This window comes from Aspergillus tubingensis (assembly GCF_013340325.1).
Source record: "Aspergillus tubingensis WU-2223L DNA, scaffold_3, whole genome shotgun sequence".
In the NCBI taxonomy this organism is placed as follows: domain Eukaryota; kingdom Fungi; phylum Ascomycota; class Eurotiomycetes; order Eurotiales; family Aspergillaceae; genus Aspergillus; species Aspergillus tubingensis.
The window spans coordinates 3,460,457-3,486,246 of NW_023336277.1; the positions used below are offsets into that span (position 1 = coordinate 3,460,457).

General features: G+C 51.5%; 11 protein-coding genes and 1 non-coding gene across 12 annotated transcripts; 6 read left to right on the forward strand and 6 right to left on the reverse strand.

Moving 5' to 3' along the window:
- Positions 1-568: 568 nt before the first annotated feature.
- Positions 569-1,196, forward strand: AtWU_02277 (GFA family protein; the record flags this gene model as incomplete). Its single annotated transcript, XM_035497391.1, has 5 exons — positions 569-651; positions 718-746; positions 806-915; positions 977-1,002; positions 1,061-1,196. 5 exons carry the CDS (start codon positions 569-571, stop codon positions 1,194-1,196), a joined length of 384 nt encoding a protein of 127 aa, XP_035353284.1.
- Positions 1,197-1,691: 495 nt separating this feature from the next.
- AtWU_02278 (DUF202 domain-containing protein) lies at positions 1,692-2,677 on the forward strand (the record flags this gene model as incomplete). Its single annotated transcript, XM_035497392.1, has 3 exons — positions 1,692-2,079; positions 2,276-2,559; positions 2,612-2,677. The coding sequence occupies 3 exons, from the start codon at positions 1,692-1,694 to the stop codon at positions 2,675-2,677; spliced, it is 738 nt and encodes a 245-aa protein (XP_035353285.1).
- Positions 2,678-3,155: 478 nt separating this feature from the next.
- AtWU_t53 lies at positions 3,156-3,229 on the forward strand. The gene has a single exon. It is a non-coding gene; the product is annotated as a tRNA-Val (tRNA).
- A 181-nt stretch (positions 3,230-3,410) lies between these two features.
- AtWU_02279 (transcription factor) lies at positions 3,411-5,610 on the forward strand (the record flags this gene model as incomplete). Its single annotated transcript, XM_035497393.1, has 4 exons — positions 3,411-4,374; positions 4,425-4,854; positions 4,913-5,201; positions 5,263-5,610. The coding sequence occupies 4 exons, from the start codon at positions 3,411-3,413 to the stop codon at positions 5,608-5,610; spliced, it is 2,031 nt and encodes a 676-aa protein (XP_035353286.1).
- A 102-nt stretch (positions 5,611-5,712) lies between these two features.
- On the reverse strand, positions 5,713-6,990 carry AtWU_02280 (wax synthase family protein; the record flags this gene model as incomplete). Its single annotated transcript, XM_035497394.1, has 2 exons — positions 5,713-6,139; positions 6,206-6,990. The coding sequence occupies 2 exons, from the start codon at positions 6,988-6,990 to the stop codon at positions 5,713-5,715; spliced, it is 1,212 nt and encodes a 403-aa protein (XP_035353287.1).
- Positions 6,991-7,590: 600 nt separating this feature from the next.
- Positions 7,591-8,163, reverse strand: AtWU_02281 (uncharacterized protein; the record flags this gene model as incomplete). Its single annotated transcript, XM_035497395.1, has 1 exon — positions 7,591-8,163. The coding sequence occupies one exon, from the start codon at positions 8,161-8,163 to the stop codon at positions 7,591-7,593; it is 573 nt and encodes a 190-aa protein (XP_035353288.1).
- Positions 8,164-9,660: 1,497 nt separating this feature from the next.
- Positions 9,661-11,202, reverse strand: AtWU_02282 (glycoside hydrolase family 71 protein; the record flags this gene model as incomplete). The annotated part of the gene is made up of 2 exons (XM_035497396.1): positions 9,661-11,058; positions 11,119-11,202. 2 exons carry the CDS (start codon positions 11,200-11,202, stop codon positions 9,661-9,663), a joined length of 1,482 nt encoding a protein of 493 aa, XP_035353289.1.
- Positions 11,203-12,742: 1,540 nt separating this feature from the next.
- AtWU_02283 (glutamate decarboxylase) lies at positions 12,743-14,505 on the reverse strand (the record flags this gene model as incomplete). Its single annotated transcript, XM_035497397.1, has 5 exons — positions 12,743-12,848; positions 12,915-13,453; positions 13,514-14,149; positions 14,202-14,229; positions 14,285-14,505. The coding sequence occupies 5 exons, from the start codon at positions 14,503-14,505 to the stop codon at positions 12,743-12,745; spliced, it is 1,530 nt and encodes a 509-aa protein (XP_035353290.1).
- Positions 14,506-15,230: 725 nt separating this feature from the next.
- Positions 15,231-16,318, forward strand: AtWU_02284 (aldo-keto reductase; the record flags this gene model as incomplete). The annotated part of the gene is made up of 2 exons (XM_035497398.1): positions 15,231-15,408; positions 15,459-16,318. The coding sequence occupies 2 exons, from the start codon at positions 15,231-15,233 to the stop codon at positions 16,316-16,318; spliced, it is 1,038 nt and encodes a 345-aa protein (XP_035353291.1).
- Positions 16,319-16,453: 135 nt separating this feature from the next.
- AtWU_02285 (C6 zinc finger domain protein) lies at positions 16,454-18,520 on the reverse strand (the record flags this gene model as incomplete). The annotated part of the gene is made up of 1 exon (XM_035497399.1): positions 16,454-18,520. The coding sequence occupies one exon, from the start codon at positions 18,518-18,520 to the stop codon at positions 16,454-16,456; it is 2,067 nt and encodes a 688-aa protein (XP_035353292.1).
- Positions 18,521-18,795: 275 nt separating this feature from the next.
- AtWU_02286 (uncharacterized protein) lies at positions 18,796-19,176 on the reverse strand (the record flags this gene model as incomplete). Its single annotated transcript, XM_035497400.1, has 3 exons — positions 18,796-18,886; positions 18,941-19,027; positions 19,091-19,176. The coding sequence occupies 3 exons, from the start codon at positions 19,174-19,176 to the stop codon at positions 18,796-18,798; spliced, it is 264 nt and encodes an 87-aa protein (XP_035353293.1).
- Positions 19,177-21,862: 2,686 nt separating this feature from the next.
- AtWU_02287 (beta-glucosidase) lies at positions 21,863-24,378 on the forward strand (the record flags this gene model as incomplete). Its single annotated transcript, XM_035497401.1, has 2 exons — positions 21,863-22,040; positions 22,097-24,378. The coding sequence occupies 2 exons, from the start codon at positions 21,863-21,865 to the stop codon at positions 24,376-24,378; spliced, it is 2,460 nt and encodes an 819-aa protein (XP_035353294.1).
- Positions 24,379-25,790: the final 1,412 nt, after the last annotated feature.

The following is a 25,790-nucleotide window of genomic DNA, read 5'->3' on the forward strand; positions in this document are numbered from 1 at the left end:
TGTATGATAGGCGCGTTTATCCGAAGGACTGTTGGTTATCAGGCCTTCAATGGAATGCTCCAAATTTATCAAATAAGAAGATGGTGGGCTTAGTATGCACCTCATTGCCGAGGTAAAATAAACATACCCAACCTCTGCTATTATAGTGTTATATAGTTATTCCTAGTCGTTCAATTTTTGTATCAATATCGCCACTTTGTTGTTCTTTCCATTTGAGCATTGATAAGGTAGTATTATCCACCTGGCAAAAGTACAACAGTCGGGCTTAGGTGATGTTCAATATATCATTTGCAGCCTCAGGCATATATGGCATCCACGGAACGGGCGGCAAACGCTGATTATCAATCCATCATCGGATAGAGATCCACTCGAGTGGAGAAGGACCTCTTGTCGAGGCTTCCCTTAAATCGGTTCAACTCCGAATTGCTGGTGTATAACGTGGGTTTAAATGTGGATGGACCATGCTCCACTTCTCCTGCCCCTGACATTGACCTCTTAAATCCCGGCAAGCTGCCACGAATCGAGTCATCACACTCCATCTTCCACATCCATCTACAGCACCTCAACGATGCCCTACACCGGCCGTTGTAACTGCACCAGCGTCTCCATCACCCTGCCGGCACAGCCGGAGAGGAGTGTAGCCTGCCACTGGTAATTTTATACTCCCATACCAATCAATCATTAATAGAGGATCTAAGCTGATTGCATACTCTGCAGCATCAACTGCAAGAAAGCTGGAGGAGGCTGTATGTCTTCCTTCTCCGTCTCTACCCCGCAGTAGCCGCCCAGGACTAACCCCAATCAGCTTTCTCAATCAACTACTTCATCAATCAAAGTGACATGACCATCGAAGACCCCAGCCAGGCAATGACGATCTACAGCGATCCCAACACTTCTTCAGGGAACATCGTCCAGGTGGGTTCCCGTCAATTTAAGGGCACTAGTTGAAGCGTGCCGAGCTAATCCGTCTTTGTAGCGTCATTTTTGCTCCAGTTGTGGAAGGTCAGTTGTTGGTTTTGCTTCGCTCCTAGAACCATATACTGATGCAGCTTGAACACAGCCCACTATTCACGTTGTCGCCAAAGGTCCCGGGTAAAGCGTATCTGAAAGCAGCGCTGTTTGACATTGTGTCAAAGCCAGAATCGGTGTTTTTCGGCGATAAGCAGGAGGAGTGGGTGAGCATCAACACGGCATAGTGTGCTCACTGCTCAGTGCTAGCTTGGGTGGAGCATTAGCGGAGTTAGGGTCCGGGGTTGAATGAGGGGATAATTAGCGTGATGGTCAGAGGGATTTTATAGATTTGATTCTAGTCGAGATAGTTGCTCGTTGTCGTGAAGTTATATTTCAATGGATATAATCAAGGCAGATAGTCCTTTCAATTCTATTACGTCATACCCGCTGGCGAGGTCAATTCGCGAGTAAAATCGATCAATCGGCGATTCCTTGATAGCAACAAACTTGGAAGAGCAATAAGCTCTGCCACTGCCGAGTATCCGAACCCAATCAGATAAGCGCCGGCCGGGGAAGCAGGGGGGAGTCGCCGACCAACAAACCAAGGAACCTGCCAGCCAGCAGTGACGCCTCTTCACCGCATCGACCCTTTCCTTTTTCCCATCCTTTTCTCCCAGAAGCAGCAGTAGCAGCATGTCACACAGCTTCCTGTGTGAGAGCTAAGAAGCTTACTGTACATCATGGTTGATCGCCAGGACCATTTTTCTGCACCGGACAAGGCGATCGCTGCAGCGACCGGTCGCGAGGAGATTCTCACCCCACCAGCTGCCTGTCACACAGCTCAACGACCTCATCGCGACGATGATGACGACGACGCCAGAAGCACTGATAACGACCTGGATGCCCTCGAGCTCCGCAATATAGCCACCCAAGATGACGATGAGGCCGGCTTCTCAACCGAATCGATCTCCTCGGGCGAATATCGTATCCGCACACATCGGACCGTTTCCCGCACCACTCATTCCAACCGGGAGGACACAAGCAAGGGGTTGACGGGACGAATCCGTCGCTTCTGGACGCGAAATGTGGTGTTGACGGTGCCGCAGAAGAGTAATCGGGATCATTTCGGTGAGTGGGCACCTCGCTTTCTGATATATACCTCGCATATTACTCCATCCGATATATGCTTTAATGACTATTGATGCCACTAAAATGGCGCAATCGCACGTGGCTATGGCGCCAGGCAATCACGAGCTCATCCATTCACCAACAATAACGAAGAAGGAATGCAAGGCTGCTGCTGACATCCCCCATTGCTTTTTAGCTTTAGAGCGAACTTTCTTAGCTTACATTCGTACATCAGTCATGGTCGCTATGCAAGGTGTGCTGATCGCCCAATTATTTCGACTCCAGCATTTAGCTTCGCCGGATCCAGCATTGGGGTTCTATGAAGTGGGGGTCCCCCTGGCGGTTAGCTGTTATAGCGTGGCAATTCTGATAGCTGCCATGGGCGCATATCGCTTCTGGAAGCAGCAGAATGTGGTGGCTCTGGGGACAGTGTATGCGGGGGGGTGGGAGCTGAACTGTATTGGTGTTTTGATTGGGTTGGTGAGTTGTGACTCGCTGCATTTATGTCGGGGGATATTACTAACATGAGTAGATCATTTTGACGACCTTCATTCTGTCCCTGATTATTACGGTCGAGTTGAAGCATGACGATAACTAGACCTCGGGGATGTTGATGATGACACGCCTTATGCCATGTTCTTGATGATATATGACCGATTTACAGGGTTGAGATAGCCGTCCGTCATGAATAGACGAATGTTCGGACATATTTTGATACCGAAAAGTACCCAATGCAGAACTAGAATACAATGAAACTTTGATAATAATCTCAGACCTTCTTATTTCCAATACTAGTACCATGATGATGACGGAGGACAATATATATATATCCGTCACATCGAGCAGATAGAAATACTAAAGACTAGCCCATAACGAGTAGGTATTATTAATCCGTTCTCATCCAAAATATGCTCTTCCTTACATTTGATATGCGAGTATAAGCTCAGGAGTGGTGAATGGCGAGTCATAACTGTATATAAGCCTCGAGCTCGATTCCAGGAGCTTTATTAGCGACCGTTGCATAGTCAGTAGAAAGCCGGACATAAAGCTAATAGTTAAAATGTTTCTCAAGTAATGGCCGGATGGTGTAGTTGGTTATCACGTATCGTTAACACCGATAAGGTCCTGGGATCGAGCCCCAGTCTGGTCATTCTTTTTTGCTCTTTTCCTGTTGAGTAGCCCCACTTTTTGAGTCCGATCCATGCCGAAGCCGAAGCCGATTCCGTCCTCAGCATCCACATCAGCCATCTACTATCTACATCTGACAATACCCTCACAAATGACCATGTATCTGTTCCCAGTTGGAACTCACGATTACTCCGATTTATTCCATGCCCGCTCTGAGGCGAAAGAATGGCCGAGAGCCTGCTTGTGAGGCATGCCGCCGACGCAAATTGGCCTGCGACCACGGAACCCCCGCCTGCCAGCGTTGTCGGCGACTGTCCTTGAAATGCGTCTATCTCGCAAATCCCCTCACTAAAGACAGAGCAAGAAGCCTGCCTGAGGCTGAGTCGCCGACTGCCTTGAGCAATGAGAGCGATGGGCCACCAAGCACCAAGACCTGCCCTGGAGCACAGTCGACCACGCCGATACTCGAAAGCTCAGCCGAGTACCTGGGGCCCACGAGTTTCGCATCCGTGTTCGTGGAACATCGGGATCGATTCCAAGTAGACCAAGCACTGAGGATGCCAGCCAGCGAAGGCATCAATGGCGTCAAGGTGCTAAGTTCCACTCAGCCGGGGAACCCTACCATCACACCGAGAATGCTCCAACTGGGGATCCAGATCCTACAGAACCTGCCGGATGAGCTAACTTGCAACTTGCTATTCGTCCATCCAATGGCCTTAATGGATGCCTGCTTCCGGCCAGCTTATCGGATCGCTTCTGATAAGATGTGGGATGAGTATCGAGACGTGCTCCGGCTGCGAAACAGCGAGCACCTACAATATGTTGCGAGGCGGTTTTCAGAGTGCAGTCTCACGCCATTGCCGGCTGAACAGAATCCACACCACTGGATCGAGTCTTTCTCGGGAAAGAGAACGCGTTGGGAGCTGCTAGGGTCATTATTCACCATTTGGTCGTCTGCGGCTTCACAGTTGCCCGTGCAACACGATATCATTACTCAGTACTGTCGACAACATGCATTCAAGGGGCCCAAAGAACTCATGGTGCATTTTAAACGATGTGCATCCATGTGTATCGAGCTGTGTAGCCAGCTGGGTGCTATCAACATTCTCTTTGTAAACTTGGCATTCAAGCATAACATCCTTGAGAGCATTGCCAGCGGTGATAAGAGTAAGTCCTGCTTAGGATAGCTGCACATAGAACACACAGCTGATCAACAGGTCTTTCGTGTTGGCGACAACATGGCGATGTGATTGCAGTCACAACATCAATTGGTCTTCACCGGGAATTGTCGTCCGACTGGAAGGAGGTCTCTTTCCAGCACGAACTCAAACGACGCGTCTACGCATCGATTTACAATTTCGACAAGGTTATCTCTACCTTCACCGGAAGACCACCGCTTCTGAACAGAAAATACTCGACAACTCAGTTGCCCCTGGACATCAACGACGAGGATATATTTTCCGACAGGATTGGCAATGCCGTAGCCAAGCTCAACTCCGATGGTTGGGACAGCAGTGTGGATCGACAACCGTATCCAACCACAATACTAAGAGCGCGCGCAATGCTAGCAAGGAACCGCGAAGAGATGCTAGAAGTATTAGAGACTTCTCAGGATAGCATCACTGACGCTGCAGTACAAACATGCCTGTACGCCCTCAGCCCAAGATACACCCCTAATCACCCATAACTTCTGACAAGCAAACAGTCAACTCAAAGGACAAGCTACAGACATCTGTGCACAGTTTCCTGAGGTCATCAAGTTCAAGACAGAAGACATTCACGACCACGACATCCCCGGCCAGCTGCTCGCCTTGCGCGTCCTTGTGCGCCTGGACTTTCTACTCAACCTGTTCATCCTAGAGAGACTTCTGACCCGACACAGAGTGGTCGACGAACAAGCTCTGATCCAGGTTAGCCATGAAATGGTAGGATTAACACTGATATATTGGAAGCACAAGGACCGGTTCGAGAACCACGTTGATTTCTCCTGGCTGGTATGATACTCCACCATATACCCAATAAATACATGTACTTCATACTAAGCCAGCATGCCAGGCTATGTCCTACGCCGTCCCAGGCAGCGGCATCCTCTGCCTCGAGCTTCTCCGGCAATCCAGCTCCCCCGAAACATACACCTTAGATCTTCCCCGATCGGACATCATCCAGAACCTCAGTGTGCTGGTCGCCTTTCTCGACTGGCTCCGGCCCTCCGAATCCGATATCGCAGCCAAGGCGCAAATCAAGGGAATATTGCAACGCTCACTGGACCGAATCCTCAGCATGCCGGCATCGCTACAAAGTCCGACGAGAGCCCTAGACGCGCTACCGGACCTTATAGGCGCAGACCCCCATCTCGACCTGTTGAATACATTCGCATGGGTAGACTGGGACGCAGCATTATAGTTTATATCCACCACTAGTATCCCTACTATACATCTAATAAATCTAATATAATCTAACATAACAATAATACCCAACCCCAACGCTATGCAATCCAAAACCAAATCAAATATCCCATCCCCCAAACCCCAAGAATGGACTCATCATGCGCACACCATCTCCATACAACTGGACCAAAATCGGATAAATCCACACCGGCAAAGTCCACATCATGAAAACCGCTACCCGAATAAACCCAACCCCACGTCTAAGTCCTCTCGGCACAAACACACTCACAGGAGCCAACAACATCTCAGCAAGCATCTCCCCCGCCACACCCAGAATCTGTAACGCGAAGAACCACAGCGACCCGCTTTCATCAATCCGCACCCCAAACCCTACATCCATGCCCGTATGCACTAAACCTGAAACAACGAACGCGAAAATCACCCGGAAGCACCACTGGAATCGGACCGGAAGACGCAGGATAGATCCCGAGACGAAATCGGCGTTCGAGCAGAGGAGTTGGCGGAGGGTTTGGTGCCATGTTTTTCTGTAGCATTGCATACTTCATTAGTATACGGTCTGAAGAATGAAAGGGAGGGACCTGTTCGCATACCCCCAGAACCTCCTAATCGACCATGCATCCAGCAAGCCACCCCCGACAGGCGGCCACATACTCGGCTCTTGGCCCAATGCTACAGCCACCACCGCGGCAGAGGTATATCCCGCGACAATGAACGCACGCGCCACGATTCCAAACGAGAGAGTGAAGAGGAATCTAAGCACGAGGTCATCTTTGCCCCAGCCACTATGATACCAGAACGGGAGGAGAATTTCGTCCGGTCGAACGGGTAATTTATCCACTGCGCGGCCGAGATATGGATCGGTGGTCTCGAGGGTGAGGAGCTGGATGATTGCGATAGAGATGGTGAGTTTGAGTAGGGAGGTGAGGAGGAATTGAGTCCGAGTTGGGATCTTGTCAAACGTGGTGAGAGCGCGGATTTGCCAGGGGGTGTTGATGCGGCGGTAGTTAAAGGAGAGGTTTAGGGACCAGAGGTATTTTTTGAGGAGGGATTTGCTTTGCGGTTTATTTGGTGATTTGTCGGATGTTTGCTTCAGCTTTGTGTTGTTGTACGCTAGCTGTTTATCGTAGTCTGCGCGCGTAAGGACTAGCAAATCAATCCCGTTGAGAACGTTCATCCAGCACATTGCGACGAGCGGGGCGCCGAAGCGGGTGCCATGGAGGTGGGAATTTGCGCTAATTTGCATGCAGTAGGCGAGGACGAGTACGAGAAGGGAGGCGATTGATCGGAGGGGAGAACTAGCCGGGGTGAAGGCGACAGTGGTGCCGGTTAGGAGCTGGATAGCGAGGAATTGGGCCGGGGGGATCCATTGTGGCATTTTTTTTTTTTTTTACCGGTTTTCTGATTTTAATTCCGGAGAGGGGGAGGATGGGAAGATTAAAAGAATGCGAGCGTGGGGGCTGGGAGGCATTATTATAAGCTGGGGGGATTGTGGGTTTGGAATGCGGCTGAGATTTGAACTGCAGAGCTGAATTGCCTGATTGGGATAGGGTGAGGGGATTGATTGGGTGGAGCGGGTCGGATGAGTGAGACTGATCGGCGACTAGTGATGGATGTGCAGCAATCAGCGATTAAGATCGGGCGGCGTGGGTCATTGGTAGTCTACACTGCGCTTGTGGTTGTAAATCAATTGGGGTTTACTATGGAAGTGTCATAGAATGGATGAATGTATAATGTATGACGTATTCTAAATAGTATAGTATAGTGTAGTGTAAAGACAATTATTATATACAAGACCCATCATATCTGTTGCACGTGACACAAGGCATCCTGTCTGTCCAAGAGATGAGGAAAAAATAAAGTAATACAGTAGAAGAATATGTCGATGAATAAAGAGAACAAAACAGGGATGCCAAAGGCGAGGTCCAGCCGTAGCCCGTCACGAAGCCACACTATGAATGCTGCAACCATTGCCGTGTCAGCTAACCAATCCAGTCTGCAGTGGCCCCGCTCCATACAAAGGCCAGCGACGCCGACCGAAGACCACACGAGGGACTCTTTTCAGACTCCTCATACTACTGCTGCTGCTGCTGTTGTTCGAAGCACCCGCCTTGTCTGCATTTGCCGACACCCGCGTCAGCCCATTCAGCTGGTTGTTCTGTTGGCTATCTGCGGCACGACGCTTGACCATAGCCCGCACAGCATTGGTGATCTGGACCCGGATGAGAGGCACAGCCGTAGCCTCATTGGGTGTAGAGTGGTAGAAGGTGGTGAAGTCATCGTCGTCTTCTTCATCAAGGTGGAAGGATGCAATGCGCCGACGCACGTCTTGCTGGGCGGCTTCAATGGAGCGGTTGAGGAGAGTGTGGTGAGCAAGGCATCGGCGCAGATCGGGGTTCTTTGTAGAGGCTTCCTTTTGAAGCTTGTCGCGGGAGAGAGCGGCCATGCGAGTGGGGAAGGGAGAGACCGAGCGACGAGCCATAGGAGGAATGCGGCTGTTGGTGCGGGTGGCCTGACGCATCAGGTGAGGAGGAAGTTCGATACCGGCCATTGTGTTTGACGTTGTGAGAAATATGTGTCGAAGAGGTAATTAGTGTAGAGGGAGTGCTGGTGATAATGGCACTAGGAGGTAGTGGTGGGATCTCGTAGTCGTCGTGTTATTGCATTAGGGATATTGATGTGATGTGCGAATTGGTTATTCTGGTTGTAATCTGACTTCCTGGTCAGGGGCAGGAATCAGGGCAATCTTTATACTTCTCCCCTGGACCAGCAACTCCTGAGTTCTGAAGATAGCTCGCACTTGCATACTTTGCGCAGGGCTGGTGGAGTCTAGGCCATTGCCACTGGCGGCCGAGTCCGAAGGCCCACTCATTGGCCGTGAAGAAAGCATGATAAGGTGCCAAGAGCTGTCAAAGTGCAATCAGTGCAATTAGGTGCGTCTAGCCAGCGCCGACTCTTGCTGGGCACCGGCCGAACCCCAGACGTGGAAAAGCTAGGGCACCGGTGTCGCCGGCCGGTGGCGAGCAGAGTTTGGTCTTTGCGTCATTGACTTGAAATACCGGCCGCTGATGGGCCGAGTCCGGGCACTGCCTCGTGAGACTGGGGTCGGAAATGCTGAAGACTCTTTAATCATTGGACATTGAACAATTGGGTTTTCAACAAAGACCGAGTAAAGCCTAATACTCCTGTGCTATTGGGATAACCTGCTGCCCTGTGTCTTCTGCCCCAATAGGGCAGGTCAAAGTAGAGACTAGATGTTGCTGCTCCGACTGTCATATGGTATATACTACATCTCTAAGGGTAGTGACCTATCCTGATATGTTTTGACAAATATGCTCGTATCCAGGGCGAATATGCTTGTCATAGACGGATGATATGCCATACGACATGAATAAACATGCAGTCGATCTAGCAACGGCCCAGGCCTCTGTCCAGAATCTCGATCAAGTGGATAAGTGAAAACCCCAGATCGCCGTAATCTGCAGCATGGTCTAAGAACTAGGATCACTATTTTCTCCAACATGAGGCTCATATCTCCAAACTGATATCAACACCAGACTCTATTGAGTATAGTATAGTCATGACCAGCGACGATCACCTTCACATCCCACATGGCCCAGCAGGGACGGGGGGGTATAGATTATCTAATGTTCCCCCCCGATGGCAAAACCCCCAGGTTCCACCCATAAAAAGCAAGAACCAAGCCTCTTTTGTTCCCACCAGCCCGTGCACGTCCTTCGGCGACGCCGAAACGCCTATGAGATTGAGTCAAGCTCAACTCTCTATTCTTCCACTTGCGGTAATCGCTCTCTGCTCTGAATCAAGGCTTCCTCATCCACCTCAGAGCCGCAGACCCATTCGATCGGTTTACTCCGGCAGCCCTAATCTTGCGCAGATCACACCTACAAGCCTCACCTAGGGCTCTCGGAAAGTCCCCGTGCAGAATTACATGCTCCACCAAAATCAAGAAATAGTCCAAGATATTAGATATTACTACCAGTATATCGAGATATGAAGATCGATCGAGACTCTAAAACGGAAAAAAGATCTAAAGCAAAACTCCACTCATACCCACCATCAAGATCGTCCACAACACCCCCATCCACATGGCCATCCCACGTCCTCCTCCAACCCTGACACCAGCCGCACCATTCTCCTCCGACAACGATGCACGCGAAGTACTAGCATTCGACACATTCGACATCGCCGTGCCAACCCACGCATTCCAGTTCGTCAACTTATCCGGACACTGCGTCGTAATCTTCTCTCCAATCATCTGCGCCACGAACTTCCCATCCCTACTCAACGTAACCACAACCTCACCCGTGCGATTATCCATCGGCACACTCCCAAAATACAATCCCTTCCCACCACCACCACTCCCACCACTCGGCGTATCCAACCAGTCCACGGACTTATTCTCCCCACCACCAATACTCACTTCCACTTCCGCGGTATCCTCCAACAACGCCTGGAAAAACACTTCATCCTTCAAAACCTGCCCCGGCGGCACGGTCTGCTGGCCCTGCGTGACCGAATTACCCGTAGTTAAGCCGGCCTTGCATGCCCACGCCGGCGTAACCCTATACCAAACCACCACCCCTTCCTTCTCAATCACCCCTTTCCCACTCCCATTCTTGTATTCGCCCACAATGTACGGAAGAAACATCCGCCACGCATCATGCACCATCCCGGACGCGTAGTTGAACGGCGCCTGCCCGAACGAAAATATCCCTAGCTCGTTCTCGTGCAGCGGGCCGATGTAATGCGACTCGCCGAAGTCGTTCCACGTAAGAATTTCCACATATTGCGGCTGTAAGTCGAGCACCTGCTTCCACCGCGTATGCCACAGTCCATCGCCCTGCCATACCCAGTTCTTGTGGTACCGTACCATGTCGGTGTAGAACCACGGGCTGACAGGCATAATGTACGGCTTGCCTTTGGGTTTCAAAGCAGAGATGTACTCTTCGTCTGTGGACGTGTTCATCTGCGTCGTCCCGTACGGCCATGCGCTCCAGGAGAGTAGCCCGTCCACGACGTCTTCGCTTGCTAGTTGCTCGGGGGTTCGGACGGACCATTCAGGCATGAAATAGATATTGGGTACCTTTTTCTTGATGGTGGACCAATCAGACAGGGATTCGTAACCCTCGAAGGTGGAGACCAATGGATGTTGGTTGTCGACGCGGTAGTAAGCCGTGTGATTGGCGTAGCTTTGCAAAACTTTCAGGACTTGGTCGGGAGGCCAATGACCGTCGCCGGAGTAGTCGAGGGACAGGAAAAGCTTGAAGTCATGTTTTGCTGCGACGGTGAGGGCGTCTGTTAGGAGCTGGTCGGTGTTGGCGGCGCCATAGCCGGTGTTTAAGGCGAAGGCGTCGATTTGAGCATCTTTGGCGGCGGTGATGTCGCGTGTCCAGTGCGCTTGGGTGAAGTTCTCGGCGTTGGCGAGCTGAGAGGAGAGTTAGTGAGTGGAGTTTGGTAGGAATTGGGTGATGGGGGGGAAACGGACGATGAAATGCGCGAAGACGTCTTTGGCTTGGACGTGGACGCTCAACGCCACGAGGACGAGGGCGAGCCAGATGATGTTGGCCATACTGGCGGGCTGGCTGGCAGGTTTGGACGGGTGTACGGAGTCCTTTCCTTCTTTTCTCTACCTGCGACCTAATTCAAGGCCGAGGAAGTGGGAACGAGCGATACATAAGTAGTAAGGTAGAATTGGTACAGTACGTATGTGGGTTTCCCCCGGAATTTTTACTTCAATGCATTGTGATAGTCAGGAGATAAAAAGTGAGCTATGTGAACTGTAACTGAGAAAAGCAGTAGCCTAGTGAAGGCGCAGCATGCAGTGCGTGAACACAGTTGTCAAAGCAAAGGCAGACAGAGAAAGCAGACTAGCAGAGGGGAGGGAAAGAAGAAGTAGAGGGGATTATCGTTCCGAGTGGACTCCATTGCGTAGGCTCATCTCGTAGCGGTCAAAGTCACAGAGGCTCGGAGGATTAGGCTTCAATGCTTAGATGAGATGCGCAACAAAACAGAGTTCAATGTTTTCTCGTAAGAGAGGAAAAAATCGAGTTCGAGTAAGCGAGGTTTGAATTTGTGCAAGGAAGAGAGGCATACGATAGTTGGGCGAGGATGAAGCTTGTTGTCTGTCGGCCAGCGTGTAGCTGCTTGCTTGGTAAGTAGACCTAAAGGAAGGGGGTGGTAGTGGAAAAAAACACCCCGGATTGACAGGGCCACGGACCGTAGTGGCTGTTGATTATTGAGAGTCAGACTCTGACTACTGCATTGTCAATCCGACTATTGATTGTCTCGGATGTGATTCATCAGCTGCTTGCTGTGTGTCTGAGCGACTTCGCGGAACTCAAAACCCTAAAGGGGTCGCGCGCGACGCGGTGAATGCGAACTCTGCCTCTCTATGAACATGACAGGTCGTCTATCAATCAGACTTTCGGGTTCGGTTCGCCCTGGTTCTAGCCAGTGGTCCCCGATTATCTTCAGTGAGTGACCGAGATCGGGGAACTGTCTTGAACGTTGCAAGGTCCAACGTTGTTGATGACCCGGAGATTTTTACTTCTGGATCATATCCAACGAGGTCCACCGTTTTTGTGCACAATCCTACTATACAAGCTGTTATTACATTGCAGCCGTTCACCGGAGTTTACTTTTATCGGTGGAGTTCGACTGGTGGGTTCATGCACCGAAGGCGTCCGGTCCTGCGAAGGCGTGGAGCCCACTACGCGGCCTATCAATACTGGCAAATGGTCGCTCGCAGCATGCAGCCAAATAGACTCTACGTAAGGGAGGGAGGGGTTCGTTGCAGCCGGATTAGACAGCTGCATTGACGCACCCGGGCACGAGCTCGTTGGACGTGCTGGCGATTTCTGCGGCCTTTGCCAGTCGAATGCACCTTACTTTTCCTTGATTCATGCTCGCTTACCGCTGACAGCCTCCCAGACTAAGAGATACGCCTGTTGGGGATGACTTGGCACTGACTGATTTCACAGAGTAGCTACTAATACTGAGAAAATCAAGGATAATGGCTGGTGAAGGTTTTGGAGAAAAGCTGACGTATCACAGGCAGACTGACAAACACAGTAGTGGTAAGGTAACTACACCGCGCACAAATGACCGGTTCAACAGACCGCATGTGTTTTTCCCGACTTCCCCTGAAGCGAATGCTGCTCGTTTCCATACACCGGATGACCTTGTGGTCCGCGTGTAGCATGTGTCTGGATGTATCTGCTGGGTGTCAGTTTATGCCCGGTCGCCTTCAGAGGCAGAGATAGAAAAGGAAAATTGACTTACGTGCTGTACCGCTTGATCATGGTCTCATCCATATCCTCTAGCGTCTTCAAGCCCAGTCGGATGTCCTCCACGAGCAGGTTACACCGGTGCAAGCTGAAATCCTCACGCAGCACGATCCGCATCATCCTCAATTGATTACACTTCGGCGCCATGGTATACGCCGGAATCACCCATCCGCGGCGACGCAGCACATGGGCCAGGGCGAATTCGTCGTACAGCCGGCCCTCTTGCTCGGGCAATCGGAATGCAACCAGAGGAAGACCCCGACCTCCACCGTCACTCATGATAATAAAGCCGAGTTTCTCCAATTCCGCTGCTAGATGGTCGGCAGTCTGCGTGAGGTTGGTCATGATCGATCGGAAGCCATGCTTTCCTAGTCGGATCAGTTGATAGTATTGCCCGATGACGTGGGGGGCGCCTTTGGAAAAGTTCAATGTAAAGCTGGCCTGCTCGGCGCCCAGATAATTGATATTGAAAATGAGCTCTTTGGGAAGGTATTCGGGGGCGCGCCAGAAAACCCAACCAACGCCAGGATAGACCTGTCACGATCAGTCTGAGTCCGCATTCGGCGAGGTGTAATGGTTTGTGATGTATCTCACCAGTCCATATTTGTGCCCTGAGACATTTATGGAGATGACTTTTTCCAGGCGAAAGTCCCACTCCAGCTCTGGTTTCACAAAGGGCACCACAAACCCGCCGCTAGCCGCATCCACATGTATTGGGCAGTCGATGTTCTTCGCGATCAGTAGGTCATTGATTGCCTTGACATCCTCATACTGCCCTGTGTACGTTGTCCCAAGAATGGCACAGATTCCCACCGTGTTTTCGTCCACCAGATCCACCGCCTCCTTGGGGTCAATAACATAGCGGGTCTCCGTGCAATAGACATATCTCTCCTCGACCTCGAAATACCGCGCGGCTTTCTCCCAGCACACTTGTACCGCACTGTTCATGATTATGTTCGGGCGCGACCAGTCCTTCCCAGCTTCCTTCCGCTTGTTCTGCCAGCGCTTCTTCATGGCCAGCATGGCCAGCATGATCGCTTCTGATGATCCGACCGTCGAGGTGCCGATTGCGTCTTGCTCGTTGCTTGGGTCATTGAGGCTAGGTGCATGGAACAGGCCGGCGATCATATTGACACAGCGGTTCTGGATATGTGCAGTCTGTGGATACTGTTCGTAGTCGATGAAGTTCTTGCTCATGGCGTCAGACATGAGCTGTTGCACCTCATCTTCCTGGGATAGAGTTAGCGAGAGCATTGTACTTGCTTCTCAATAATCGTCTTACCATATAGGTGGTGACAAAGCTGGCTAAACTGGGACATGTTACTATCGATTGTTCGAAGGGTTCAAAGAGAAGCGAAGTATTACTTGAGCAGGGGATTCCCATCCAAGCTCAACTCATCCTTGATCATGCGATATGCCACCGGGGCTGGCATTTCATGCTCCGACATGCTATGCTCGGGCAGCTCTTCGACCGCATAGCGCGTCCCGTACACGTAAGGTGACACCGCGGCTGCCTGCGCATCGCGTTCTTCGCGCTGACGCTGATGGGCGTGGGATTCCTTACGGACGGTCGACAGGTGGACCATTTTGACTGCGTCTTAAAAATTGACACTATCAAAAACGAAGTTTGATTGAATGTTGCTATTATTGGGACGGCCCATCCTGCCCCAAAACGAGGGCGACGTGGCCGTCGACTTATATGAGGGACGGTGGTTGCACTGAAACTCTGAGTCCGGGATGACCTCACCACATCCGTATCCGGAACCCCCGGTTGTCTCAGGCGCAGTGTACCCTAGGTACAACATAAGGAGAGAGACCTAGACCAGGATAATGTTATACAACGGCCGTCCTGCTCTCCTCGTCTCGTATCGGTCGTACTTCGTAGATGTCTGGGTCTCGAGAAAGTCAGGACTAAGATGAGAGCTGCTCGGAAAAGACGACGCCTGAAGGCAGACCTTATGCCCTTTTTCATAATGACATATGTTCACACCTTCAAAGATCTTGCGGCTATACGAAGGCAGTACTGGCCATCTGGCCGACTGTCCAGCTGTGAGCTGCAATAAACAAGGCATTGCGTTGATGGCGATCGGCGATGGCGATCGGCGACGGCGGAGTTAGCGGCGGAATTAAGCGGCGGAACCGTTGAGCATTGAGGCCTCAGGCACCAAGGCTGTAGTTCGTCCCTGCGCGATGCAGTCAATTCCGCCGCAAAGTCCGGCATCGCAAAGGCATAAAAAAGCCGAATTGGCCTGTTGTTAAGCATGTCATCCTTAGTAAATGACAACTCGCTATATATACCCATTCCAGCAAAATGGCCGCTTTCAGCAAACTTCCTGCTCGTTCTCTGGGCAAAAACGGCCCGCTCATTCCGCGAATCGGCCTCGGACTCATGGGTGCGAGTGGTACTTATGGCCAACCTCTCGCAGAAGCTGAGCATCTAAAGTTCCTGGACGAGGCATATCAGAGGGGTGAGACGCTTTGGGATACCGGTACGTACCCGTTCAAAGATTCTAAAGCACGCAAGCTCTGACAACCATAGCGGATAAATATGACGATTCCGAAATCGTCCTGGGCAAATGGTTTGCTCAGAACCCTGACAAGCGGAAGGATGTTTTTCTGGCCACCAAGTTCGGCATCTGCACCAATCCCAATGCTAAAGACGGCATGAAGAATTGGATGGATTCCAGTCCCGAGTACTGTCGGACTGCGATTGAGAAGTCATTGAAGCGCCTCGGACTGCCATATGTGGACCTGTACTATGTCCATCGCCTGGACAAAGTCACCCCTATTGAGAAGACTATCGAAGCCATGGTTGCGCTCAAGCAAGAGGGAAAGATCAAATACATTGGCTTGAGCGAGTGCAGTGCCGACTCGCTCCGTCGGGCCCATGCTGTGCACCCCATCTCGTGTGTACAGGTAGAGTATAGCGTCTTCTGCACTGAAATCGAGTCGCCGAAGGTGCAGTTACTGCTTACTGCGCGCGAGCTCGGTGTGGCTATCGTGGCGTATAGTCCGCTCGGCAACGGATTCCTTAGCGGGGCAATTCGGTCGCGGGAGGACGTCAGTAAGCCCGGAGATGTCCGAGGTGTGCTTCCTTGGCTCAGGAAGGGGAATATCGAGAAGAACGTTGCTGTGGTGGACCAGCTGGCTGAGATCGCGAAAGGAAAGGGTATGACCACGGCACAGCTGGCGCTGGCGTGGCTGTTCACCCAGGGTGACGACATCTTTGCCATTCCGGGAACGAGCAAAATTCATCGATTAGAGGAGAACTTGGCCAGTCTGTCTTTCCAGTTATCAGAGGAAGAAGAACAGACAATCCGGCGGATCGCACAAAGTGTTGTGGGTGTGCGATTTCAGGCCTTGACTGGCTTTGACTTTGCCGATACCCCACCACTGTGAAAGGGGGTTTCTTGCTGTGTGTTGGTGGAAGATACTGAATAGATAGCTTGTCATGCTGTGCTAGGAGACAGTGTATATACAGTTGTTCGATATCCACCTCATGTCCATGATGAATGTCAAATGTAGCTATGTGGCTTAGCCTTCGTAGAGCGTGTTCGGGTCACCTGTCCAGTCAAAAAGCGACTGCAGCTCTAATTGAACATCGGAAAACAAAGAAAGTTGGGAATGTAGGCCACGACCAATGTCCAATTCTGGAACGGTCGAAGGGAGCCCTTGTGAGTCAAGGCATGGCCCAAGTTGCGCAGTGCCCGGTCCTGTTTCCAGTGCGGATCTCAAAAGTAGGCCATCTAATTGCAGATCTGGGACTGGCTCAGACATTATGCAGATGACTCCAAAGTATGGAATGGGAAACCTTAGGCCTTGGTGGGAGGTATGACATAGAAAATCATCTGGGCCAACATTGTCCCGTTCAATGCACGCAATGTAATTGATGCCATCGGCTGCCTCCGCCTCAATATTTAGGAGTCTGCTTAACAGACTTCTTGTCTTGATTGCAGACTCTCTATTTGGGCCATCCAATGTGCAGACTTCGGTTAAGGTGTCAATAGCCTGTTGTATCATGGCCAGGTCTTGAGGGCGTTGATGTTCCAAGACGTTCTCAGATCCCGATCGGTGTCCCAAGATATGAGATAAGAGCAGTGTCACTGCAGAGATGAAAGCTTTATGCTCAAGCCCACGATAGGAAAGGATGGGTCGTATATTCCTGAATTCGAGACAGCGACTCAGTACTTCACGGCTTGCAGGGACGACCACTTGTATGCTGTATGAATATTCTGGTAGAATACATGATATTGCTGACCGGCTGAATTCTGTATGATTCCTGAGCTGCAGGAGTAAGTACGGTTGGTGAAGGAGGATCACGAGGTAGTATTGGTGCATTTGGGTGATGAGCATAGAGATTCTGTCCATCTTGTCGGTATCCGACAACGTATTTTCTAGTGTGGGAACTTTCCAGCAATCTATAGGCACCGATCGGGTATTCTTTCTTAGTTCCTCATCTATGCCGCGTGTCACTGCGTAATGATCGTATGTACTCTGAGATAGCCAATCGCAATGCTGCATATGCACATTCCGGACGATTATCCGACCTGCAATGACAGCATGAATGCGATATAGCTTTCTAAGAGGTGAGTACTTATTCAACGTCTCCCTATCCAGGAGCTCAATGTCTTTCACCTCACATGAGAGACCAAGCATTAGCGACAGAAATCTATCATTATATACGAGTTGAACCCAAAGCGATTCCGCGCGGCTCTCTGCTTTATCCCTTTTCGTGGGAAGTCCGATCAGTTGGGCAATGCTCAGAGCACGGCGAAAGATCAGCGAAGCCGAACGCAGCTCCCCGGTATTGATGTAGTAACGGGCTTCCAGTAACAGAGTATCGAGACCATCAAGGGAATCTACGAGTGTGTCTTGCGACGTTACGTGGCGAGCTGCCAGATCGAGATAACGTCGAGAAGAGTGGCCAGTTGATTGATTTAGCTGCAGCTGCAGCTGCAGTTGTGGGCTTGAAAATGACGTGAGATCCAGCTGCTGTAAGCCGAGGGCGAGCCCTATGAGTTTCTGAGCATATTGGATTGGATGAGACGTAGGAAATGGTAGCCTGGAAACATCTCCAGACTGTTCTGGACCAGAGAAGACAACCGATTGATCTCGGACTAGGGGCCGGTAAGTCTGAAAAGGAAGACTGAAGAATCGACCCTTGGTCAAAATGAGCGCGGCCGTATTCGGATGAGGTAGTAAAGCCGCGAGGGATTTGCATAGCTGCTGAAAGGGCGATGATATCAAGGCTTCTTTCGGCCGGGGAGAACTCGCTCGGTCGCGACCCTGATCCGGTGGCTGGACCTGAGGCTGACAGCTGTCACGCTGCCGAATCAACTGGTCGACCAAGGATTCAACGTGGCAAATCCGCTCCGATAGTTCGCCGTGGCTACTGCGGCTTCGTGGATCGGCATGTTCCTGGCTGATGCAGGGAATGCCCCGCGACTGGCAATAAAGACAAGTGGAGCCCTTAAGGGGCTCGAACTCGCAGCGTCGCTTCCGATGCTTGCACTCCCAGCACGAGAAGGTGCCCTTGCGGGTTTTACGTCGCTTGGATATCGGGGGCGCGCGCCCCGATGCCGGCGATGAGGCGGTAGGCATCTCTCGAAATGAGGAAAAGGTCTTCTGGGGTGGGTTGATGCAAATAGATAGGGAGGAATATGAAGGGTCTGTTAGAAATGGCGGGGGAAATTGTTGCCATTCGATCGGGCCGATCACCGGCGCTAAGCTGAAAAGCCAGAGTGAAGCTGACACCAGAAGAATCTACTGGAGTTCTCTGCTACCTATCTGTACAGATTTGATTCTTTGAATACTAAAGTACACTGCCGTACTTTCATCTTCTTTGTCCCCCCTACTATTTACTAGACAATTTAATTTTAATCGAAGTCGAGAATCTCGACATTTAAGCCTGGAGGGACATTCACATTCCTCAGTCCGTCCACATCTACATCGTCAGGCGCCTCGACCCTGCTACTATTAGTATACTTCAGCGAAATAAAAAACACAAGTGATGTGACGCACGTCATGAAGTGAATCGGTGGGGTGGTCAGTGTGGAATCGAAATAATGGGGAAACTCCAGGTTTTTGTCTTTATAGACGTCTTGGAGCCTATAAGACCATAGTTAGCCCTTCTTTGGCAGGCGAATTGGACCACTGAAACCTTCATCTTACTTTTGAGTGAGCTGGTCCCCTTCCCCGTAGTATTGATGGGCGAGCTCGTTGTCGTAGCGGATATCGAAGGTCTCGCAGTGCCCCATTCTTATTAGCATGAATCCGTGTCACAGCAAAGACCATCCTACTCACCAGACCTTTAGTCATCTTGGCGCAAGGGATACTAATAGGTGATCAAGAAGATGTGTTAATATTTGGGTTTTTCGGCTGTCTGGATAGCTCTTTGCTCTTATATTTCATTGCTTTGGGCCTTCGACGTCGAGAACACGTCCTAGACTTGGTCCGGTATTACCTGGCTTCCTTGATAATCGCTTCGGTTGGGCATTGACTGGCTCTTTGCGTGCAGACGTGAGGTCATTGATACCTCATGAACTCTGCTGGGTGTTTATGACCAGGATGGCGGTGGTAGAGTTTGACGACCCATGGGCGGATGTCGCCCGGTAAGTTGTGACAATGCCAATTGACTGGAAGATCGCGGAAATGACAGGCAGTGTCTCTCTTATCTCCTCCATTGACTTTCGACGCATTCAGCAGTGTGGGAACCCAACTAGAGATACTCTGTTCTTGGAATGTACTCGCCCCTTTAGTGGATGCATTGAGGAAGTTACTTGCATAGATGATGCCTCCTGCATGAGTCTTGCTACAGGTACCTCACTCTAGCAAAAGGATCACAAGACAGACTGCTCGGGATGAAAAGCTGACGCTGCATAAGCTACGGTGAGATAGAAAGCTGTGGTATAGGGTAGGCGGAAGATCCATTATTGTATCGGCTTCCTGCAGTGGTCTGTTCATACCAATATTCAAAAGAGCCCATCGCCTGAATCGCTTTTCATCGCCATCCTACGGTCGGAAGCTCCAGTTTCTGACCCGAAGAATTAGGGCACATCATATAGAAAAACAAAGCATGATTGTAGGCAGTTGGCAAACCATGCGTGTCGTGAATAGATCGCTGCTGTTTGCGGCAGGCGCGTTAAAATTAATGACAGCCTTAAATCCGTATATCGACGCATCACTGCGCTACCGACCAAGGGTCAAATATGCTATGTAAACGTACCAAAAAAGCAAATCCAGAACGCCAGTAAATTGAGTCGAAGATGGAAGCTAGATGATCCAAGATGTGGTCCTGGCTCCCTGACCCAAGACAGCTTACAGATGGTTCCACTGACTTTGTCCTCAGCCAAGGAAGGCGCATTGTAATTGTATCCGGCCCGGCTCTCGCTGGTGATCCGAACGAAGGAATCTCTCATGCAAGCGCCGGAATTGGGTTCTCGTACAACCGGTCGCCCAGTTATTCTATTTCGACGAGGCCAGGGAACAGCGGATATTTGCCTGTCCGGCTATTGTTTGTTCCCAACTTCCCATCTATTCGTTAGCGCCGCCCCCACAAAATCCTCCATTCGACTCCATTGATCACGCCTTTGCGGGTTGCTGGGAAGTAAGAGGTGGGAGGTGGATGCGTGAGGAAGCCAATAGTAAGGCCATCTTGACTGGAGAATCTTGTAGGTTAATGATTACCAAGCCCATATTAAGATGCCGGAGACCCAATCGCCAAGCCTCTTTCCCTCCGTCGGCCCCATAGTGAAAGCCCAAGCACAAGCATTCGGCATACCTTCTTGGTATGTTCTCCCAGGATTCCCGACTCCCGGCATGTCTGATCACAGGGCTGTTTCTGCTTAATGCCGAAGAGTCACCGGGGAAACCTCGGGCCTTTGCCATTCTGCCTTCCTGATCGGGCATCAAGCCCAACTCCGGACTGCATTCCGACGACTTTTCCTTGCATTTCTAGCTCACTACTAACTACTAGAGAGATTTGTCTGCAGTCTTCAGTAGAAAATTACTAATACTGTAGAATCATGACGCATAGTCCGTTGGTGACTTGGGCCAGGGTTTTCTTTCCCCTCATCTTCACCCCCAACTTTTCCCCCAAATTAAATCTCGTGCATCATGCATATTCCCACGTGACTTTGGGGATGTAAAATCTGGGGTTGACAGCACCAGTTGTGCCGCTCGTTAGACGGTTTTACTACACACTGCTCATCTAACTCCTTTGCATTCCTCACGTAGATTCTTCCATTCGCACGGGAACCTTCTCACCATGATCCCTTTCGGATTCTTCGGAACAGCAGACGGGTATTTGCCGGGCTCATCGTGGGGGTGCCTGCCAAGCCCTAGCGGGGTCGGACCGCATTGGCATCCAAAGACAAGCCGGTGAGAGCGAGAGACATAACTGTGTTGGAGAGTCATGCCAGGCTACCCGACTCGTCGGCCATCCTCATTCCCGGCCGACAGAATGCATTCACCCTACGTCATTACCCACGGGGTTCCTCCGATAACTGGGGCTACTAGATCCCACGGGGTAGAGAATGAGAGGATCCTCATCACCACGAGTGGCACCATTAACTGCCCGAGCGTTATTTTCGTTCCCTCCACCGGCAAAACTTCGGCTGACGCCAAAGGTGACCGATGGAGTAAAGCAAACGAAGTCATCATCCCCCGACTGGGCAGAAACGGGCCGGGAAAACCCTCGCGATTGGCATCGCTTCTCGGTTGTGGAGTCCCAGCTCGGCACGAGGCCGACCCCGGCTTTTTAGCCCTCATCCAACCCGGTATTGCGGGCCTCCGCATTCTCCACTCCAGCAAAACCCGGGAATGCACCGCGACCAGCCAGGGTGTGTATGTATCTAGGTATATAAGGGTGCAATTGTCGGCGGTAGAAGATGAAGGATAGGTGCTCACAGCCAGCAACTTGACAAGTCCGGCTCATACAACGCCATGAAGGTCCCGGCCGACCACGCCCTGCTTCTATCTGGCCTGCTGCTGGCTCCCTCCGTGGGTGCCAGCACTTGCCAGGAACCTATCAACCATGTAGGCGAGCCAAACAGCTACGTCCAGCCTCTCAATACCTCTATCCTTACTCCCTATGGCAGCTCCCCACCGGTATTCCCTTCTCGTAAGTCCATCATGTTCTCATGAGGAGCCATGAACGTATCGCTTACTCCGTCATAGCCGAAACTAAGGGCAAGGGTGGTTGGGAAAATGCCCTGGTTCAGGCCAAGAACTGGGTATCACAGCTCACAGTCGAGGAGAAAGCCTGGATGGCCACCGGTCAGCCGGGTCCCTGCGTGGGAAACATTCTCCCCATCCCTCGCCTCAACTTCACTGGTCTCTGTCTGCAGAATGGTCCCCAGTGTATTCAGCAAGGTGACTACTCCAGTGTTTTCGTCAGCGGTGTATCCGCCGCTGCTAGTTGGGATCGTAAGCTGCTATACGACCGTGGCTATGCTATGGCTACAGAGCACAAGGGCAAAGGCACCCACGTCGTCCTCGGTCCCATCGGTGGTCCCCTCGGTCGTAGTCCTTATGACGGACGTACCTGGGAAGGCTTCGCGGCCGATCCCTACCTGACTGGTGTCTGCATGGAGGAGACCATTCTTGGTATCCAAGACGCTGGCGTGCAAGCCAACGCAAAGCACTTCATTGCCAACGAGCAAGAGACACAGCGTAACCCTACCTACGCCCCGGACGCCAACGCCACAACCTACATACAGGACTCTGTCTCCTCCAACCTCGATGACCGCACCCTTCACGAGATCTACATGTGGCCCTTCGCCAACGCCGCCCGTGCCCGCGTTGCCAGTTTCATGTGCTCCTACAACCGTGTCAACGGCTCCCACTCGTGCCAGAACTCATACCTCCTCAACCATCTCCTGAAGACTGAGCTGGGCTTCCAAGGCTATGTCATGTCCGATTGGGGTGCCACCCACAGCGGTGTCGCCTCCGCCGAGAGCGGCATGGACATGACCATGCCCGGTGGCTTCACCGTCTACGGCGAGCTGTGGACTGAGGGATCATATTTCGGCAAGAATCTCACCGAGGCCATCAACAACGGCACCATCGCCACCGACCGGATCGACGACATGATCGTGCGCATCATGACTCCCTACTTCTGGCTCGGTCAGGACAAGAACTACCCCAGTGTCGACGCCTCCGTCGGTCCCCTGAACGTCGACTCTCCCCCCGACACCTGGCTCTACGACTGGAAGTTCACAGGTCCCACCAACCGCGACGTCCGCGGCAACAACAGCGCCATGATCCGCGAACACGGCGCTGCCTCCACTGTTCTGCTGAAGAACGAGCGCAACGCCTTGCCCTTGCGCAAGCCCCGTAACATCGTCATTGTCGGCAACGACGCCGGCTCCGACACCCAGGGTCCCTCCACCCAGACCGACTTCGAATACGGCGTGCTCGCTAACGCCGGTGGCTCCGGTACCTGCCGCTTCAGCTACCTCTCCACTCCTCAGGACGCCATCACCACGCGTGCCCGCCAGTACGGCGGCCGGGTGCAGACCTGGCTCAACAACACCCTCATCACGGAGAAGTCCATGCCCGAACTCTGGAACCCCGAGCAGCCCGACGTGTGCCTTGTCTTCCTCAAGTCCTGGTCCGAGGAGAACATCGACCGCACCTACCTGACCCTCGACTGGAACGGCAATGCCGTCGTCGAAGCCGTCGCCAAGTACTGCAACAACACCGTCGTGGTCACCCACTCCGCCGGTGTCAATGTCCTCCCCTTTGCCGACCACCCCAACGTCACCGCCATCCTGGCCGCCCACTACCCCGGTGAGGAAGCCGGTAACGCCATCGCCGACCTCCTCTTCGGCGACGCCAACCCCTCCGCCAAGCTGCCCTATGTGATCGCCTACAACGAATCGGACTACAACGCTCCGCTCACCACCGCTGTCGCTACCAACGGTACCTACGACTGGCAGAGCTGGTTCGACGAGGAGCTCGAAGTCGGATACCGCTACTTTGACGCCCACAACATCCCCGTCCGTTACGAGTTCGGCTTCGGTCTCAGTTACACTACCTACAACTTGACCAAGCTGGTCGCTGCCAAGCCCGTGGCTTCGAACTTGACTGCCCTTCCGGAGCAACGTGCTGTTCAACCTGGTGGTAACCCCGCTCTCTGGGATACCGTGTACACCCTCACTGCACAGGTGAGCAACACTGGCAGCGTGGACGGTTACGCTATTCCACAGCTGTACGTCGGATTCCCTGATACTGCGCCCGCGGGTACCCCGCCTAGCCAGCTGCGCGGATTCGAGAAGGTCTGGATTGAGGCGGGCGAGACCAAGAAGGTGACTTTCGAGCTGATGCGCAGAGATGTGAGTTACTGGGATGTGACCGCGCAGGATTGGCGCATCCCGGCTGGCGAGTTTACTTTCAAGGCTGGTTTCAGTAGTCGTGACTTCCATGCCAATACTACTGCTACCTTGCTTAGGAAGTGAATCGGAGGAGGATGTTTTACGATGTGATATGTAACTAGCATGAGGCATATGATATGTATTTTATGATTGTAGATAGCTGCTAATCTAGTTATGTCTGTGACATTTGTGATTAGAGATAGGTGCATCTTATTATATTTAGGTGTTTGACGCTCCAAACCATTGGAGCAAGATTCCAGTAGATCTTTTCTTCTCTGAGTAATATATTCTCGACCCTTGATCCGGAGAAATACTGCTCAGAAATCTTGATGAACGGCGTCGGACGCCACCAATAGAACTAACCTAACGCTGGGGCTATAAAGCATGACCGACATCTCCGGCATCTTCCTCCGACTTCCTATCGGTAATCTGTATCTTGTCTCATTTATAACATGCCGAAATATTCCACAAGCCAACCTATATCCACTTTCAGGTGGGATCGGGTTCATACATCTTTCATGCGGTTTTATTTTCTCTCGCACCTTGCTAATGCTTAATGGACCTCCAAAATCGGTCCTTGCAATATACCATCCTAAGTCGCTGCCAACTCAGCAGCCCCATTATCTCGACCTCCTATCCTTCAGGAACTATAAGGCTGACGACGCCATGCCCTAGTTGGCACGTCCATTCGATACCTTGAATGCCTTAACCCTGGTTTCACCTTTCAGCAACCAAGGCAGATTGTCCAGAAAGATCTGCTAGACGTCGACGATCGCGCCCTTGTTTCCATGATATGAGTACCTGAGTTTTGTAACTCTCCACTTAGCATAGAGTATGCATACTCATCTTTTGGATAACTATGTACCTCGGACCCCCAACGAAGTCAATCCAAAGAGAGTCAGTCCTCCCTTCAATGGTAAATTGAACCATGTGGAGACCTGGAATAAAGGGAGACAACTTTCAGTTTAGGGAGTGGGCTGAGTTGCTTCGAATATAATGCGCGGCTTCAATTGGTCGCGTATTCCCCCCCCCCCCCGTGATGCCTGGTAAGACTTTTATCGAACCATTATTTATATGGCCTGGTCGCTATTGTCTTGCAGGATTCATGAGAGGAATTTCTGTGTAATGACCAGCCTTTATCTGCTGTAGACGGAAAGCAGAGCCAAACCTCTCAGCCATGGTGTTGAGTATCATCTCTGTAAAAGGCAATACCAAGGACCAACAAGCCCCATAAATCGGGTGCGCAATCCTGGTATATATTGAGGGACTTATCAATGGAGGAAGTCATCCATGATAGTGATCGCTTGCTTTGTCCTATTTAGCAGCTAATCGAGCCATTGAACGCTATGCTCGAGTGGCGATCGTAGAGCACGTAATGCAATATACCTCGATTCTTTGACTGCAACATCGCCATAGCAGAACGGATAAGAACAGCGGTATATTGTAGCTGTTGCTCCTTATGGTCTGTTGCGTGCCTCATGTATTTGACACTTCGT